Source organism: Aquila chrysaetos, chromosome 8 (genome assembly GCF_900496995.4).
Source record: "Aquila chrysaetos chrysaetos chromosome 8, bAquChr1.4, whole genome shotgun sequence".
Lineage (NCBI taxonomy): Eukaryota > Metazoa > Chordata > Aves > Accipitriformes > Accipitridae > Aquila > Aquila chrysaetos.
Genome location: NC_044011.1, coordinates 38,090,165 through 38,109,987, shown reverse-complemented (window position 1 = coordinate 38,109,987; position 19,823 = coordinate 38,090,165). Strand labels below are relative to the sequence as shown.

Below are 19,823 nucleotides of genomic sequence, written 5' to 3'. Positions count from 1 at the left end.
TGTGAAATGAGTTGAATATAATTATTACTAGGGAAATATTGCTAAAGCAGTAACTTCAGGACAGCAATCCCTTGTGTTATACCAGGACACTGGTCTCCGCTTTCCAAGACTTTTTAGATTGGTTAGATCTCCAGGTTAAATAAAAATGACAAAGACTTATGCTTGCTTTTTAAATATTACTTAGTTTTTAACTTCCGTGAGTTTTGTTCCAAATAATGCTGAACAAAAGAACATATAAGAATTAATATTAGCAATGTGACTAGTAGTCTGCTTATAGCAGCCATGTGGTGAGATGCAGATCCCACTGATGATAGTGGGAATTTTGCTGAGTATATGGGGGAAAGTTCAGGATTATTGCTGTTGATAAATTTGGAAGAACTATGCTGCATCACTTCTGCTGTTTGTGAACTATTGGTGTGCCAGTCACTGGACTGTGGAAGTCTATCTCCAGTCCCAGCCAGAGTGCTGTCTCTTACACTTACCTCCCCTGGGCTGGCAGAGCCATGGGTCTGGTGCAAAACAGCTGAAGGGAAGATTGCAAAGATAGCTGTGCTTGTGTCTAGTGAGCGATTAAACATTTCACGAGTTTTCTTGTTTCCCGATAAGTAAAATATCTTCCATTTAGTAGGATAAAATCTTACCTCGTTAAAATTCACAGTACATAATTCTTACTTAAATTTAGTATATTTGTTTTGATGGTTTTATTTTTTTATTTTGGAATAGTGACTAGGAGTCCTCACTGTAGACAGGAACATGATTGGTCTGGATGTTGAGCAGCATAGAATTAAAATGAATCAGTTATTTTGAATAGCAAGGGAATGAACTTAGTAAAATTTATTTAGATTTGGCATGTGACTCTCTGGAACCTGTATGTTGTTTCTACCAAATCTTTTACTCAGTAAGTGGCATTGCACTAAAGGGCCAGCTCTTTAAATGACAAAACAACTCGATGTCTGCTTGCTGAACCTTAAAAATGAAATCTCTACAAAGACATGAAAATGGTGTGATGTGAACCTGTTTAAAACCACCTTGTCTTGTTTGGAACTTTGCCCTGTCAAGGAATTTTTTATAAGTAGTTACCTGAATTAATTTTTTTATTGTATAAAGGGGTGTGTTTAAGTACAAATCTAGTAAATGAAGGGATTATGTGCTCACATAAATGCACGTACTCTTTTTCCTAAGTATACTGTAAAAGAACTGTAATAACAAAACATGCTTCCTGATTGAAAGTTGCAGTTCATAGCTGCCTCGCCAGAATTAGCTGTTAAAATTTGAAAGCAGATTAAGAGTGAAAATTGAACTCTGCAGGGTATGATTTTTGAAAGCTCCACTGTGATTTTGGAGTGCCAGGCTCCTGGGAGCTGTGCACCTCAATTATAAAGGTGCTTTAGAAAACCCCCATCTATCCTTGATGTCCATTTTATTTATAGATTTCTGCATGATTACAGTTTACAATTGTCAGTGGTTTTCTTCCCTTATTTATTTGCCTCTGGTATTTGTGAGTACAGAGGATGCAGAGCACCTCAGAAAGCCTGGTCACTCAGCCCTGAAATTCTTCAGGTTATGAAAGCAACTTCGTTTGTTTCTGTGGCATCCGGTATGACAATTTTGGGAACTCAGTAACAACAATTAATGTCTAGCAATCAGCTCTGTTTTAGAATGTATATTCTGGTACTAATGACAAAATAATAGCTGTTAGTGCCAAGTCTCTCTCCAGCGTTCTCTGCTGCAGTCACTGGTATAATATAAAGGCATCAAATGCTTGAACATGAGCTGAATCCCCTTCTATTTAATCACATTACATTCAGTAAAAAGAAAGTGGAATATTTTTCATCACTCAGTATCAATAGAAAGTAAAGTTCCTGAGCCTCTGAATGGCCATGAGCTTTATTTGGTAGATGGATTTTTTTTTTTTCTGCACTGACTTCAGCTCACAGACTGGGTGAAGCCCAGGATCTCTTTATTGGCCATTCCCATCTTGTCTCATAGGTGTGAAGTGCTAGCAGGGGTGAGACTCAGCTTCCTTTCACACAAGATGTGCAAGTTCCATCTTCTTGCCATGTCACTCTGATCTCATAAACCAGACATCTGTGTGACATCAGCCACTCATCTTCTTTGCTTGTTTAAAACCTGTTGCATTCTTTTTTGCTAGATCCTGCAGGTTCATCCCTCTACAAAGCTATAAATGGGTTTGGGATTAGCATTAATCTTCAATTCTACTGAAAATACCTAATTTAACAGAATTTTGTCTGGTTTAAGTTTTCAGTATCAGGAAGGTATTGAGTTGAGTATAGCTGGATTTGCAGAATGGCCAGCAGCGTACTGTGTATTTCCATAATGGGCTACTGCAAGACTCAGTGGTATTCAAGAGTCATAACGGACCTCATTGAAAATATTATCTCTCTGGTCCTCCATGCATTTTATAATGATGTGTGTATTGTACATCTGTATTGAAGTATTTTATCTTCAGGAATCTTTGTCTTTGCAGTAGTCTGTTAAGCAGAGAGGGCAGTACAAATGCAATAATAAATAAGTATTCTGGTATTTGCTTAGTTGGGCAGAGTGGAGGCATACTCTGAGTCATAAAAGACCTTTGGAAGTATTTTTAATTTTCATTACTGAGGCATTAAAAGAGGTTTTGTTCCATTCAGATTTTGCTTCAAAATTGGCTTTTTAAATAGCAGCTTCCAGATCTTTGATACTTCTATCATACATAGGGATATATAGGATACTTTACACTGAAAACAGGCTGTAACACTGCTGAATTTTAACAGCTGCAGAAGTAAACCTTGCATGAGATTTTCAAAATCGACAAGTGATTTTAGGTTCCTTAGTTTTTTGGTACTGATATTGAATTAACACTGCCAGAGCGTGGTGCTCAGAATGTGCGCACCATACACACCCTGAAAATAAGACTTCTGTCGAGGTATCTCATTTGGACAACATTTAGTCTGTAAGACATTCAGGGACAAAAAGCCCTGGAAACCATAACTACTGTATGGAACAAGGCTCTGCTTCTTAAAACAGACAAATCTTTATATTGGTTGTTACCTAGCACTGGAGGTAATTGCTTTGAAATTATAAAAGTTGCTTCCCCATTTTCATCAACAATAAATTGTGTTCAGTTAGAAATTAGTGAAGATTAGTATTTTTCACGTCTGCACTGTTTGTGTCTCTCTTTCTCTCACTCACCTGCTGATTTTGTTTTCTTTTGGATAGCCTGTGTGATAATTTCTTCTTTACTCCTGTTAATATTCAGTTCATCTGGCAGAGGAATTCAGTTGCATCTTAGAGACTTTTGAAAGTTTGGGGGTAGGGGGTCAGTGTAGTATGTTTTCAGAATTTCTCATTCTTGCATTATGGAAAAGTTCATTTGGAAAGGGGTCACCAAGAGACAATTTGAAATCTCTGCCTTTTACTTCTAGCTCTGACAACCGTTTTCCTAGCTTTCTATTTATTTTTAAACTTTTCAGACTAATACTTTGGAACATGGTTGTTAAAATGCCAATGGTGCCTTCATTGCATTTGTCTCTCACCATAGCCACTACCGGTGAAGTTGAATACCGAGTGATGCAACAGTGGAAAAAAAACTTCCTGAGGGAGTCTTACATAGGAGAAAGAATTAGACTGTTAAAATATTTTCTTTGCAGGTGCAAAAGCCTCCTCCTTGCATCAGCCTGCAAAGCAAAAGCAGACTAAAGCATCTATTTCTGACTTTGTTTTTAAATTATGTGGTTGTAAGGCCCAATGCTGAGAGGGATTGTTTGGTTTTAGCAGAAAGTTGTCAATTTGTAACTGAGTATTTCATAATGACTAATCTTTTACTATAGACTGCCGTAAACTCACAGCGAGAGAACAGACTTGAACCACTAGGGGACTTTGGCTAACTCACCAGATGTCTAATTAATGCCTGCTGTCAGCTGCTGAAATGTCACTTACAGATATTCTTTCTTCACAGCCACTGTTTTAATGATGAAGATTATGCACAGATGTCACTTTGTTCCTGGGTTAACGTTGTGGTTGGTAAAATGACTGGCATAAATCGTGCTGCCAAATATGTAGTTGTTTCCAAGGAGAAAAACGTACCATATGACTACCTTGTTCTCTGTACTGGACAGAAATACCAGGTAAGATTGTGTGCAGAGGGAAAAACATAATAATATATTCAGTTTTTACAGTGAATAGTGTTTGTGTGATTAGCAAAGCAATAGAGTAGTCCTTAGCAAGTGTATAACCAGAAAGTTTGCAGCCCTTCAGTGTAGCAGGTTGTACTATTTCAGTGTGATGATAGAATTTGGAGGAGATGAGAGGTTTTACAAAATTTTCTACCAGCAATGTCACTGCTCAGCATCAGATATTAAGCAAAGCTGCCAGTATTTTTGCCACCGTGACCATTAAACCTGCTGAAGAGTAGGCCCAATTGACATGTGGCCCCAGCCACAGGAGACTTAACTCCAGCTGGTCTAACACCATTTGACCTAGTTTTGGCAATGGAGAGAATTCCTTATCAAATTAATTACTCATCTCACATGATGACCATGCCTAGGCACGTATGTGGTGCTGTGTGTTATTGTGGCACACAGTTAAGTTTCCAGTGAGACTGAAGCAGACCCTTAGTTACACGTGAAATGTGGAATCAAGCTGACGTCCAGCCCTACAGGCTCAGCTTCTACTCGGACATCCCGGCCAGGGTTCGTTCTTTCTGTGTATCATCACGTGGCCGTCAAACTGTGTAAACCAAATGGTCATCTTTTGTATAGCCCCGTTGCCTGCAGTGATTTTGCCTTACTGATTGGTTTTGGGTAGGAATCATGAGCAAGGTATATTGCCTTTAAAACTGGGAGATCAAACTGAGCCTGTGTTGACAGATTTTTACAGTGCTGTTCACCATAAGTCACAAATGTGAATGTGAGGTATGATCAGCCGCATAGTGAAATCTGGACTGCACGAGTGCAACAGATTTGTGGAGCAAGAAAGCCCCAGTTTTTCTGTAATCACTTTTCAGAGTAAACAACAACCCATACTGACTATTCAACAGGGATGAAACAAAAGTTGAAGTATGGTCTGAATGACTTCAAGTGCTCCTAGAAAAAGAAGTTTGGAGGTAACTCTGACTTGCAAAATAAGTTATGGGGAGTAACTACACTGGAGGAGAAAGAAAGATAAAGAAAGCAAGGGAAAACTGGGGGTTTATCTCCCTTCAAGAAGAAAACCTAACGTCCTCTATTCTCACTTTTAAGCCCTACAAAAAATAGGAAGGAATTATTTTTATCATCTGGTTTCTGTTTTATTACACAGAGCTGTAGTCCATCCTTTTTATGAGTTGTTCCTTATTTGGTAAGCAGTCAAATTAATGCCTAGTAAAACATTATTCATTATGATTAAGAAGATTTACTTGTTGGGTAAGTAAGATCTTTTGATGTCATGCCTGTTTTTATATGACCGAATAGTATTTCAGTTGATCCAGTGGTCAGTGAGAACATTGTTCAGGACGTTAATCACTGATGCTGTAGAAGTCATAGATCAGATTCCCTTTTTTGCTCTGTCTAATTCAGATTGAATTTGTTACTGTAAAGTAGCATTATACCATTAACGCTTTACTGAATCCTGGCATTTTAACCATCAAGCAGGTTTTGGTCCCTTTCTCTGGGACAAAATCTCTCTTATTTTAGAAAGTTTATTTTTGCTGACAAAAGATGGAGACAGTCTTGCTGCACAAGGAATTTTCAAGTGTCATTTAAAGGCATATGTTATTCAAATAATTTCAGAGATCCTTCAATCATATATTTATGCATTTCTGCTGTTTGCTGGGAAGTCCCTTTCGTTTGCCTTTTGCCAGTATTATTATTGACTTGTTGTGGTACTGCTGTTTAAAATGGTCACCCATATCCCATAGAAAATATGGAATACACACACATGCATGTGTGCCTGTGTGTGTAAACTCAGACTAGCATCAGTCTATTTTCTCTGTGGCCACTGATGTGTTTGCTGCTGCTGAATGTTAAGAAGGGTTTGGATGTACAAGGATAGCAACCTGTAGGTAGTCAAATGGCTTGTGTAATTGTTTTTTAAAATCTTCCTTAATGGTTCTCCAAGATATATGCCATATATTCATTCACTCATTTATTCATTTCTTCCAGGTCCTGTCTCCCACTGGAGCAGATATCAGTAAACTCCCAACTAACAGAGAAGTCATAAGTAAGTGGCCACAAAGATACACAGGGAAAGTCCCTTCCAATCATTTTACTCTCAATGACGATCAGGACTGCTTAAAGGCAACGCACTGGCTGAAAGAAAACATTGTCAACTCGGAAGGTAAGGGTTTTCGTTAGCACACGCACATTTACAGATATGTTTTCTAGGCTTATTGTTTCCTTAATGCCATGGTATAATTGGAGCCTGATTAATTCTAACAAAGTCTTTCATCTGCTGTGCTTTGTTTTCCAGATTAATTTACAATTTGTTGTCATTTTTGATACCCAGCATATTTAGCTAGGAAAGAAAGGCTTGAGATAGATTAATTATCTATAATTATTATATAAAACAAAATGAGTCCCAAATGCAAATCTGGCTGGAGTCATTAATTAGCCAATTAAATAATAATTTAATTAGTGGATGTGTTTTTGTGTTGTATAGAAAAATATCTAGATTTGAGGCATAACACAAAGAAAACAGGTCTAAAATAGGAAGTGTTTTTTTTTTCACTATCTGTCATCTTTCTGTTCAGTTATGCCAGTTACAGATTTTCACTTAGAACTGCAGGCTCCCAGTATTTTCTTTTCAACCCTTAAAATCACACATTTGTGCAGATGTCCACCACACCTGAATTTCCTCAGCCTGTTCAGGTGTGCATTGTTTGTATATTCATTAGTTCATTCACTGAATGTGTATGCTGTTGAAAATATCTGGAATCATCCAGGCTTCCAAGTTAAACTTTCAGCTACAGGAAAAAGAGACCAAACAGTGAGTTCATGTAAAGTCACTTCTGTGTGCTGGATCTGAGTTAGGACAGAGTTCAGAGCAGGAAAGCTGTCTTTGTGGAAAATTCCTGTCGAGTGCAACAGCAGGAGTTACCTAAACATGTCGTTTACCTCGCTCGTTCATAGAGAACATAATGAAAATTGGTAGTTATTTGGTGTGGTCTATAAGGTTCATGTCCTGCTTGGCAGACCTTCATGGAAGTTCTCAAGACACTGAAAGTTTCTTTATCATCCTTCAAGTCTTGCTCAGATCAGGACAGGGGATGATAAATATTATATTTCTGCCTGCATTTTCCTCAAACAGCTTCCTGGCCTCAGGCATGTAAATAGAGCCTCTTCAGCAGTCCTGCTCTGCCTGTTTTCCAGCTGATACCAGCCCCTGCCCGAACAGTTTTACCTGATGTCCAGCTGATATGCACAGCTGCGTTTGCATAAACAGATGAGGTTGTTAGTTTTCCCTGTTTGCTACTGCTAGTCTTTCATGTAAATCCGTGTGCATCCAGTCCTGGAATGTGCTCCAGTCCACCTGTGCAGAAACACAGCCTGAGAACTAGCTGCTGGCTGGGGCGCAAGTTGCCCAGGAGGATCGCTTTTCAGGTGAACGGCAGTCTTACAGCACCTCAGCTGCTTTGGGATGAATGCACTTTTCTTATTATTAATACTAAAATAATATTATATTAATCATAATTTCATTATTGCTGCTGACTTTTGTTGCGGTGTAAAGCTGGATATCTTAACTGGGCACTGTCCTGTCTTTGGTTATAAGCTAAATCCACAACTCCCGATGAGGCCGGTCTGGAGGGACTTTTTGGAGACGTGGTCTGTGGGAGAGGTGACGCCTCTCCCTTTCTCCCCACCCTGTCTCTGGCTCCAGTTCCCTTTAGTTGCTCTTCCCACTTCATGTTCTCTGCTGCTGCAGATGTAAGCTATAAAGAGTGCCCAGCTGGAGAAGTCTTTCTCCAGCTATCTCTGTTTCTGTTCTTCCTCACCCTGCTTCTTTTTCCAGCTATATTTCTTACAAATGTTGTTCTTTCAGACTTGATCATAGCTGCGTCCAAGATCCCTGCTTTTTCTGAGAATGAGTCCACTTTTCAGACCCTAGCCTATTCTGGAGGCAGCCTAATAGGCAACAGGCTCACGGAGATGCAGAGGCAAGGCTCCTGTGGAGCTCAGCAATTGATTTGGATGTCTGTCAGCTCTCTGCAGGCCATGCTATTGCTCTACTGGGATGACCAAAGTTTTATGTTTGTGTTTACTTTTCATCCCTGAAATTCTACAGATCCTAGTTTTGCCTTCAATAAATAGTAATATTACACCTTATATATTTAATCTCATCAAAACTAAAGTTTTGTTTGTCAAATTCCTACTAACCTGCTTTAAACATGTTAGAATTCAAAACATTAAAAAATAAGATTTGCTTATGTTTAAAGAAAATGAAGTGGCTAGTAAAACTATATATGCTGGTTATTGTAGCTGCACAGAAATAGATATTTCATCCTCCCACTTCAGACACAATAATAATTCTTCTCAGCTTATACACGGTCTTTTCTCCACGCAACTTTCTTCTATTTGTGCTCCTCTTATTCAGCCATTTGCAATGTTTATCAAAAGTAGTCTGGAGCCTGCTGTGCCGAGCCCCATTCTGGCTGGGCCACTGGATGAGCCCCCCCACCAGGGTCCCACGTAGCCAGCCCGGGGGCTGGGGCAAGGAGCAGCTCCCACCAGCCTCTGGCTGGGGGAGAAAAGCCCCAGATGAGGTAGAGTGAATGTGCCTGCAAGACCACCTCTACTTCTGGAGGTTTTTTAAAGGAAAGCGTTAATCACTGAGCTTCACAATGTGAGTCTTATTAGCCTAATTGGATGAAATCTTCATTTGGTGGCACTGATTTTGAGAGCAGCTTTTAATTAAGAGTTAAGGTAGGGTTTTTAATAGCTTTTCTTCCCTCTGTGAGCACTGGGTGCCACTTCATTCTGGATGGAATCAGTGGATGCTTTCTTGCAGGTTGTAAGTAGAGCAGGATCAGCCTGGTAGCACGTACTGGCGGGAGGCATTGTGTGCACGCCGTGGTGGAAGCAACGGTGCTCCCGGCAGTGGCTGCGCCGCCAAGGATGGGCAGCGGCGTGCTCACTGCAGCCTTCTTCCCTGGGCTCCTCCTCGCCTCAGGAGAGGCGACGGGAGAAGCTGGCCGGCACTCAGCAGCGGGTGTTGCTCAAGGAGCCCGTGGGAGAAGCGGTGAGCCACGTCTGCTGCTGCCAGCCCCTTGGCCACCTGCAGCATGGTGGGCTGCAGCAGGGTCCCCCGAGCTGGGGCAGGAGGCCTTTGCTCCTGGCCGGTCGTGCTGGTGGCTCCGGAAGGACCTCCTGCTGCCAAGGGCCTGGGAGCAGGGCGAGCACCAGCCCCGACGGCTGCTGCTGCGGCTTCTCTGATGAAACCCAGCCGCCTAATGCATGTAACCTATTATAACTGTAATTGTGACTAATTGAAATTCATCTCCTATTAGCTCTGCGCTTTCCATGAAAATAAAAAGTAGGATGGGAGTAAAGTAAGGAACAAAACTGCTTTAATGGCCCAAAATGGAGCAATTATTTTTTCTCTTTACCTAAACATAGTTTACTGCCTTATTAAAAGCGTGTTTGTAGGAATACTATCGCATTAAAATTCCAGTGCATGAATCACCAACCGGAGCCACTGATGCTTTAGCTAATACTGGTTTTCTCCTTTAGCTTTTGCAAACTAAAAAGATTCAGGTCATGCTAGGGTCACTGAAATCTTGTGCTTCCACTTGTGGAAAATGAATGAGCCTGCTCTGCCGCAGAATGCTGACATTCTAGTAATAAATGATAAAACTACTCTAACGGTCTTTATTTATGCCTGCTTTTTTCTGTGGAAGATTATTATGTTTACTCACAGATAGATACATTTTCGTGTAGTTAAATAATAAAAGCGTCCTGAGGAACTGCTATCTGTCCAGTGAACATAATTTCAGTCCATAATAAATATCTGTAGTTCCTAGTCTACTAGCACTGTAATCTAAAAAGCCACTAATATTGTAATAAGCAGAAACCGTAAATTGTTGATTTACAAGAGGTCAGTAAAGGAGCACTGCTTTCCTTGATCTAATGGAGTTGTATTTAATATTACCATATAAAACAGAATTTTAATTTTCCTTGAGAAATGCAGGGCTTGAATCTGATCTCATATATACAAAAATGCCAACATATAATGCAATAACTGAACTTCCCTCCACAGAGGCTGGTTCTGCCAAATGGCGAGGATCTCTCAGTTGCCCAGACTTGCTTGCCTTAAAGTCAGAACAAAACTTTGCTAGGCTATGCCTTTGGTAAGCACTTCTCATGCCCCTTTCCCAGCCACTGCATCCTCTTCAGCTGCTTATGTTTTTCAGCCCTTGCTAATGGAAAATGTGTAAATGTAATCTGAGGCTGTCAGCATCCATGTACCACATTCTTATCTGCACTATTAGCACAGTAGATTACTAAAAATTAATATATTGAACTTTGTATTTCGCCACTAGTGCTCCTTGTTTACTTCTTGCATTACACCCTGCTGCAGCAGTGAAAAAAAAAATGGATCAGTCTTACGTCTTCCTTCTTTTTTGGCTCTCTCATGAGGAGAGTGCTGCCTACAGATAGGTGTCCTCATAGGCAGGAGCGATGGAAAGGGCTCTTCTGGCTTAGAAAGTCAGCTTAGCAATGTACACGTTGGATGGAATTCCCATTATCACACATTATACTTATTCTGTATTACATTTATGCAAGTAGTAAGAACTCTTTCTTATGATTTCAGATGAATACTGTTGCAGGTAAAATTGTTCTGTCCCTGTCCTAGTTTCAGCTGGGATAGAGTTAACTGTCTTCCTAGTAGCTGGTACGGTGCTATGTTTTGAGTTCAGTATGAGAAGAATGTTGATAACACTGATGTTTTCAGTTGCTGCTAGTAGTGTTTAGACTAATGTCAAGGATTTTTCAGCTTCTCATGCCCAGCCAGCGAGAAAGCTGGAGGGGCACAAGAAGTTGGCACAGGACACAGCCAGGGCACCTGACCCAAACCAGCCAACAGGGTATTCCATACCATGTGACGTCCCATCCAGTATAGGAACTGGGAAGTGGGGGCGGGGAATCGCCGCTCGGGGACTAGCTAGGGTGCCGGTCGGTGGGTGGTGAGCAATTACACTGTGCATCATTTGTACATTCCAATCCTTTCATTATTGCTGTTGTCATTTTATTAGTGTTATCATTATCATTATCCGTTTCTTCTTTTCTGTTGTATTAAACTGTTCTTATCTCAACCCGTGGATTTGCTTCTTTTCCCGATTTTCTCCCCCATCCCACTGGGTGGGGGGGGAGTGAGTGAGCGGCTGCGTGGTGCTTAGTTGCTGGCTGGGGTTAAACCACGACAGTCCCTCTGGTCACTGATGTGAACAGTAAAAATATGCTTTCCAACTTTTCTGAGCATGTATAATCATTGGGCAATTCTTTTCTCTGGCAGTTATGAAGAGATACATTTATCTGGCAGCTACAAGTAGCCAAACTGATATGGACAAATAAAATAACCTTGTAGTCAAAGGGGAATAATAGAACATCTGTTAACAATTTTTATCATTAATATTCTTGGGAGCTAGGGCTTTGTGAATGCTCTGTTTAGTATTGCTCTGTGTCTCATGCAGTAAAACATGGTCCCAGTGAAATCAGTTTAGCCTATGAAATAATAAAATTCAGGTTGTAGGGGATGCTATCACTTGTAGAGAGACATAAATGCCAATGCCAGAATAAACGTGCAAGTTAGTTGCATGAGGCACTCTTACCTGCTCATCACTTCTTACTGCAGTGTCATGTAGGAAAACAAATGCTGCCTAAAGTCAAGATCAAGCCAGTTATGTAGGAAAAGTCAGCTGTTTGTCCAAATTCTGATTGCAGTAACTGCTATGGAGTCTGTGGGGAGCCAGTGCCAGCTGCTGTTTATGTCAATTAAAGGCTGTTCCTGAAACACCTCATATGTTCCAACAAGATTTTTCATTAGAACATTCCACCCTATGCTTTTCCTTCAACGCCAGACTACAAGTTATTTTCACAGAGCTCGTAGAGAAACTTCTGCCGTATCTAAGTCTTCTTATATGAGGCCCTGTATCCTCTGTGTTATCCTTCAGCTTCAGTCAGACTGGATGAGCCTGGGATGGCCTGGTATTTGTGCACTGGCTTTCTTCTGGTTTACATTACCTGGAAAAGCGACACTTGGTGGGGGTGTTAGCTTTTCTGCAATTTCCCTCTCCCAGCTTCATGCTGGAGTGTATGGTGTGCTGTCTTGCAAGAATGTTTACATGTTAGCTTGTGTAGGTATGGCTCAATTATTTCCTATTTCTGCCAGGGATTTCCCAGAAAGCAATAAATGCACCTGCTGACAAGCAGTGTTGCCCAGGTGTGGGACACTAAAAGCACTGGGAACGTGCATTTGATGCATCCTTGTGCTGACAGAGCAGATTCTTGGCATACTGAAACACCCATCAGACTTAACGTGCAGGAGCTGATGTCTTACTGAAGGTCTGTCCAAATTCATAGGCTGGGTGTTCCTCCATCTATCTTGGCCTTGCAGCTTGAGCTAGCACAGCACAGATGCAGAGCTGGTGGCTGTGCGCATGCTTACTGCTGCATGCACGGAGGAGCCCGCAAGCCTGGGCTCGATCCTCCTTTGCTCGGGCAGGAGCTTGGCTGTGGCCCTCGTAGCAAAGGGTCCTTAGCCACCAGGACAGGAGTTCCCAGTCTGTCCTACGAGAGCTGTGCTATTTTGCATGGATTACGTGAAGGCTCAGTGGATCACGGAGCAGAAAAATGGTTTCCATTCCAAGCAGGGGGACAGAGGGAACAGGAAGGAGAGGAGCATGTTTCAGTCCCTGCTTAGAGCAATGTTTATGTGTTTTATATTAAACCATCCTTAGATAAAACACACAGATGCTCTGATGCATCCCAGCTCTGCCTCCCTTGTTGGCAGGAGGGCTTTAGCCATTAGGCTGGAGAGTCACATTATGCTCACACAGAACCTGCTTCCCTCCCATCCTCATGTATTCGCTCTCAGCTTTAACTATGCAGTTTGAAGTGGCACCAGTTCAGTAAGAGAATTTGCAAGATCCTACCATATAGCCTGCAGCTTTGTTGTTAAGGGTATTCCAATGGAAGGTGGGTGGTGTGGGTTTGAATCAGAACTCCTTTTGCCCAGTGAGTGGAAAGACAAAGCTGGTTTAAATTGTGGTTTCTGCTCTAGTGACAATGCACTGCAAAAGGAGCAGCGATATCCAAACACTGTTTTCACACCAACTGATCAGAAATGTCTGTCTCAAGCTTGCTGATACCTAGGCAGCGTGCAAGGATGGAGACTGGGTGGTTCAGAGCATGTACTTGAGGCATTTAGTTTTTGGGCGTTCTCCGATGTGGACTGGAGGGAGGCAGCTGTCTTCAAAGAGCGGAGCAGAGCTGCCAGCGCTGCCTGTCAGTGCGTCGGCTCCCTGTGCCCCTCAGCAGGGCAGTTTGGTGAGACAAGTCGGCAGATAGGAAGCAGCAGGCACAGGGGTACGTCTGCAGGCGCGTCTCCATTGTTTGGAGGTTAGGTTTTTGCGGAAGGAAGCGGCAGCACTGGTGACCTCCTGTATTGCACAATGGCTTGTTTTCTATAACTTGGTCTTTCCATAGTTTGTGGGGGTTTTTTTTCTGCATGATGTATTTAATTTGTTCCTGTGGTGGTATTCCCCTCCCCCAGTAAGTCCTTTGAATGAATGAGCAAAATTGAGAAGGGAAGGGAAAACAAAATAAAAAAGTTTTTTTTTCCCCAGAGGATTTTCAACCAAAATAATTTCAAATTATGGGGCCAGAATGAATGTCGTACTTCCATGTTAAGTACTTGCCTACTTTGTGGGATGTTTTGTACAGATTCTTCACTAAATTATCTTAGCTACTGTTGCTAGGTAACATTGTTTGCTTCATAGCATCAGAGAAATAAGAGGGTCAAAGAGAGCAATTTTGTGTTATTATCATCTGAGTTATACTAATAAGGTTTTCATTGTACATCTTAGAAATTTTTCCCCCTTTTTTTCCCTTAGGGAACGTCATTGTCTATGGGAATACAATTGACATTTACACCACGGTAGAAACCCTCTTATCTCTTGGAATTAATGGTTCTCGCATACATCTCGTACAGCCTCCACTCAGCTCAAATGTTACTTGCCTTAACAACAACGAAATCGAAAGTGCTGTTCAGGAGGCACTATCAAAGGCTGGCGTGTCTGTTTATTGTGACAGTATCCTGGCACAGTGGAACGAAGGCGACGACCCAGACCTTATCACATGTGCTGCTTTCACTACTAATACAAAACCATTTAAATTGCAGTGTTCCGTAAGTATATGCTTTCATTGTATTTCCTTCAGTCTGTTTTTTAAGACAAAGACCATCACATTTAGATAATCCCTCATTGGTTTATCTATTTTCTCATTGTCTCTAGAAGATTGAACATTCACTTTTTAGTCTAAAGGATTGGGGTTTTTTCAAATCCAAATAAAATCATTGTTAATGCCCTGACTGATTTGGATTAAAATGTATTTAAGTCACCTGACTCACAAAGAGTTGTTCACTGCTGAGTGACAAATACTCTTAATTAATTTTCTAAATAATTCCAGAAATTCTTTTATTATTTAAATGTGTACAGCGACTCCTGTCTATAGTTATGTGCATTTGAGTAAGTTATAATAGGAGGCAAAAATGTTAGGATAGAGAGGCCTACTATGTAACTTAATTAAAATATATTTTAAACAGATTTTTCTCCCTCTACATTAATGACTGCATTTTTGTTCATATACAGTATCACTATCTTATCTAAGTAAGTTATACACACGCTCACAAATATGACCCCACTGTGAAATTTGGGAAAGGTTTTAGCCTTTCCTGATAGGCAGAATAGTTCTGTTTTTCTTTATTGGGCTAATCCATGTGAGTGAGCACTTCTGATAGAGTCACTTCAAAACATGCATCCATAGGAAGCTGTATGGACCCCTCAACACACCCTGCTGTGTGCACACTTCTTTGTGCAGCGAGTCTGTTGTAATTCTGGAAAGGAAGAGCTTTGCTCCTCCCCTGCAGAGCTCCCCACGAGTCGCCGGTCCCTGCCGGCTCCCCTGCACTGGAAAGCCCTAAGTCATTGGGTTTTCCCAACCCTTTTCTTTTTACCATATGGATGGTTAAGCCCTTCCTGATGGAGGTGAAGGCCTTGGATAGCACTTTTATCCACCAGCAGTCTCCTGACCTTGGTCCCCATACCAGTAGTGACGTTCCTTCCGCTCTCCTCATGCAGCTCTTCAAGTTCTCTTCTCTTTCCCTGAAATCCCTCTATTTTTAACCTTCTTCCACAGAGATCTCCATGTGGTTCTTGTTCTTGCAACTTAATAGTCATTCACCACCTCCCCATCACCCCCTCCTCTTTTCCCCACCACCTTGTCTGTGTGGCCTATGCCATTCCTTCAAGACCCCCATTCCCTCACGGTTGGTTTTTCTTGCCGTTTTGTGCCCCCTGTCCTGTGCCCATCCTTTCTCCAGCCATGGTTCTTCCCTCTTGAAGTCTCTCTTACCCAGCCTCTAAGATAAGAGATGTGCAATTATTTGTGACGTCGGGGACTTTATATTCTCCAAAACCAGTTTGGCTGCCTTGCAAGGCTCCCGTATCTACTTTTAGCCGCCTGGGAGGACAGGCTCAGAGGAGGACAGGCCTCCGGAGAGCAGCCTCCAGCAAGAAGGCAGCTGCGTTCGCAAGGGAGCAGGCTGTGGAGGAATCAGCACTGCAGCAGCTCTGGGCCTTTTGGGATTTCAGCCAATATCAACTGTTGATTGGCAGTTCTTGGGGGCTTAATTTGTTGAGTCCTGCAGGATAAAAACAACGGGAGAAAATCTCCTCTTTCCCTAAAGCAGCAGCCTCCCTCCCTCCCCTCCTGGGCTGACAGATGGCTCCCAGCCTGGAGGTTGCAGCCGTCCCCTCCCCTCCCCTCCCGTGACACTGTCCTGCCTGTCAGCCGGCAGGATGTGGGGCTGTGTGGTCTCCTTGCCCTCCTGGGCAGAGCTTCCCTGGTTTTGGATCTACTAGATGGCTAGAATTCCCTTAACTGTGCATAGTTCGTTACTTGTTTTACAGGCAAACAAGCCCAGAGGCTCTGGCTCCTCTGCTGCCACATCTCTGCCGTACCAGTGCTGCTAAAATTTCCAGCTCCTTTTGCTTCCCTCTCCTGTGCCTTTTCTTCTGGCTGGCTTATCCAGCCGGTCGTGAGCATCTGACGCTTGCCTTTAGTCCACAGGAAAGCTCTTTGGTGGTATAATTGGGTAATACTTTTACCCAGGTCATAGCCGTGTCCTCCCTGAGGCTGACACTAAGGGAAGGACGTATTACTGATGCTGGTTTGCCCTGATACAGTTATGTCTTGGGCTGTTCAAGATGAAGGCAGCAAGCTAACACATGCTCATCTGATAACTTTTCACCCTTTCCTCAGCCTGTACAGTAATATTTCTTGATGGTGGGCAGCAACATTCAACTTGTCGTCTAATCATTTTAAAAGCTGAGGGCACTGATGAAGGGGAGAGCTCTTTACAAAGGCTCTGAAGCTTCACAAGCTATATTGTAGCAATGAGACAGTCAGTCTTCATCTGTACACTTTGCAGACCATGATCTTGTTTAAAACATCTCTCAACCTTGTCATTTTTACTACTTTTAACCCTCAATGTCCAGTGTGCACTCCTGTTTTACACTATTTTTGGGACCTTTGTTCTGCCAGCATTCAGTTTATCCTTTGTAAGAGGCAGCTACGAAGACGCTGCTCACAGTTGTAGCTTCTCTGGCTTCTGCGATCTGTAGCACTCTGATGGAGGTGAGGGCTTGGGGCAGGGACTGTTCTGTGCGTGTGCCCCCCAGTTCCAAGCTGGAGTGACCCAGCCTCGCTTACCTGCTCCTCGTTTCTCATGTTTCAGAACTGAGACACTTCCAGGTGATGCAGGTTTTACGTTCCCCAGCACCTCTCTCTCGGCTTTATCTGAATAGGCACTTTTGTCCTTAGTGAGCACATTTTTGGTTCCAGATTTCAGATGGGCTTTTGCCTCTTCAAAGTTACTTTTAGGCAATGTAGAAAACCCGATAAAATGCCTATCAAGAGAAATGTCAGATGTACATGATTCTAAATTGATTTGAAAGCTCCTCTCTGCTAATCAATGCACAAAGTCTGTGCAGAGTGTGCAGACAAAAGGCGAGGGCTGTGGCGGGACCCTGGAGTCCTCACTCTCGCGCTGCGCTGGATTTCAAAGCGTCTCTTCAGGCATCCAGCACATTGTTCACAACGTGCTGTGTGCACATCTGTTCCATGCGGAAGCCTCATGCGTAGGACGAATTGGTGGCCACTTCCAGCGCCGCCTGCTTTGCAGTGTTTGTCGTGGTGGTGCTGCCTCAGCTCCTGTTCTGGGAGATGAGGTCTGATCTGCTTCCTCATGTGCTAGGAGAGGGACTATGCAGGTGCCATGAGAAGATAAAAGAAGGGAATTATCACTGGCTTTTTTCTTTGAGACTTAGAGGAGGAATTTAAGGATTTAGGGTGATTTTCTTTCAATGCCCTTGAAATCTTTCTGTGGGCAAGACAAGCTCATGGCTTCAGTAGATGCTGGTCCCAGGATAAATCCCTACCTCAGGGCCAGTTCTGTAAGGAGGAGTAAGACAGCACAGGCAGTGTTTTCAAAGAACGGGAGTCACATCTTTTTTCAGTCCCACAAACCAAAACAGTGAATGAGTATCTGCTGTGCTCATTACCAGATTCAGTAACTGACTGCCAAAGGTACCAAGTACTTTACTTACAGACGCAGCCTCATCTGGGCTGATCTGGATGATCTAGATGGATCCGATGTCCATCTGGACATGTGCCCTGCCACTGCAGGGGCAGTAGTCCCAAGCACTGAGGAGGTACAGATTAGCCTGCCTCCTAAAGCAAGTGTTATCCAGATCTGGAATAGTTAGAGATATGTTTCAGTCCTGACAAAGTTTGGATATGCTTTCCAAAATCTACATCACTATCAAGTATAATAAATCTGAACGCTTTCCTTTTCACATAAGTATTTAGTCCTTTTGTACCTCTCACAAACTTCTTGGCCTCCACAGCTTCCATTGGCTTAAATTCTGCTGCTGTGGTTTGAGTGAGCATGACATTTCCTCTGAACAATTCTAATTTCCTGTCTTTCCATTTCATTGAATATCCCTGTGCTGGTAGCCATAGTAACATAGGTTGTTGGTAAACAGGCACAACAGTTGGAAAAATATTTGAAATATACAGTTATCCTGCTAAAATGCAAAGTATGTTGTACTTTTCTGTTACATATTTCAGTTTGGCTTGAGCATTTGAAAGAAGAAAACCAACTTCATATAGGGTTCGAGTCTATTTCATATGCTCATACTAACACAGAAAATATGCACATCCACTCAGGCTATTTGACATAATTAATATTAGAGTTTTTAAAATAAAACTTATCTAATAACCAGAAGTAGATGAGTCTAGTTTAGTAATTCTCCTCTCTACTGTCTTTGTTTTAACTTTAGTAGCTGTAAATACTGGATCAGAAGGATTTATCTGTGTATATAAAATCATACTTTATTTCATGTTCTTGTTTATTAAAATAAATAACTTTCAGAATGAAGCGTAGGTTTTCATTTATGAAATTAGCCAGTAACTAATACATAGTAACCTACACTTACTTACATTTCTTTTTTTAGGCATTTTTTAGCTTTGCCTACAGAGCAGTGGATTATGAAACCTTTAAGGCAATTAATGATGCTTGCCTTGTTTTTGATGGAAGACTTGTGATTGATACCAAATTCCATACTAATGATGTCAGTATCAGGGCTGCTGGTCCTTTAACAAAGTACTCCAGGAGATACTGTGTAGATGAATGGACACACAGCAACTTCAATTCAAAAGAGATTGGCTTTGAGCTTGCTGCATCTATGCTGAATCTCTTTGATCCAACCCATAAGCCCTTTTCTAAGCCACCAGAAGGCACAGATAGACTCATCCCCATGTACAAAGGGTGTAAAATTAAAGGTATGTCGATGGATTTCTGTCATACTTTGATACACTCTCTGGTATTTTTGCTGTTATATAATAACGGTAGGTCCATCTCACCTAAGATGCCATCTAATGGCAGTGAAGTCCTCAAAGCTCCTTACATAGTCAGTGGAGAAAGGTGAGTTGCAATAAAAGCTTACGCTGTAGATTTTTGCTAATAATGGACCAAGTTGTGCTTTCGTTTATATTGCAGTAAATATGGAGTGTTTCCAGTGAAACTCAGTGTCTTTATTCCAAGTTCAAGATCAAGAAAATTGTAATCAGAACTTTTCAATGTGTGGCTACTGTGCCAATATGTATAAGAGTACCAAAAAAAAGTTTGTAACATGAAGTCCACCAAAACAAAAGAAGTTCCTTGTTTTCTTTTTAGAGCCATTTAGTAAACAAAAAAAAAAAATTATGGGAGAAGGAGGGCAAACAAATACTTTATTGTCTTCTTTGTTTATGATTTAACAAATCTCATATTCTCATTTATGGCAGGAGGTGTTCTTCCTGGGGGTTATAATTACTTGCATATTTCCAAACCAGAAATCCCCATCCGCTTGGACTTAGAACTTGCACTGTGTGATCATGTAAGTTATATTATTTAAGTTTTCTTTGTTTCATCCTCTATTTGGAAGATGTTCTTATTTAGGATAGCACAGGTACATGCATAAGTACCGTGCATCTTAAAAAAAAAAAAAAAAATCTTGAGTAAGCATG

General features: G+C 41.7%; 1 protein-coding gene across 7 annotated transcripts in view; it reads left to right on the top strand.

Moving 5' to 3' along the window:
* CFAP61 (cilia and flagella associated protein 61) overlaps positions 1-19,823 on the top strand; it is a 127,553-nt gene that overhangs the window by 71,632 nt on the left and 36,098 nt on the right. For all 7 annotated transcript variants that reach the window (XR_003924531.1, XR_003924530.1, XM_030021861.1 and 4 more), the window contains 5 exons: positions 3,959-4,127; positions 6,141-6,315; positions 14,087-14,379; positions 18,770-19,097; positions 19,602-19,693. Coding sequence is in view for 5 of the 7 variants with exons in the window: in XM_030021861.1 (XP_029877721.1) it covers positions 3,959-4,127; positions 6,141-6,315; positions 14,087-14,379; positions 18,770-19,097; positions 19,602-19,693 (1,057 nt within the window). In the remaining 2 variants the exon portion in view is untranslated. The remainder of the gene's footprint in view (positions 1-3,958; positions 4,128-6,140; positions 6,316-14,086; positions 14,380-18,769; positions 19,098-19,601; positions 19,694-19,823) is intronic.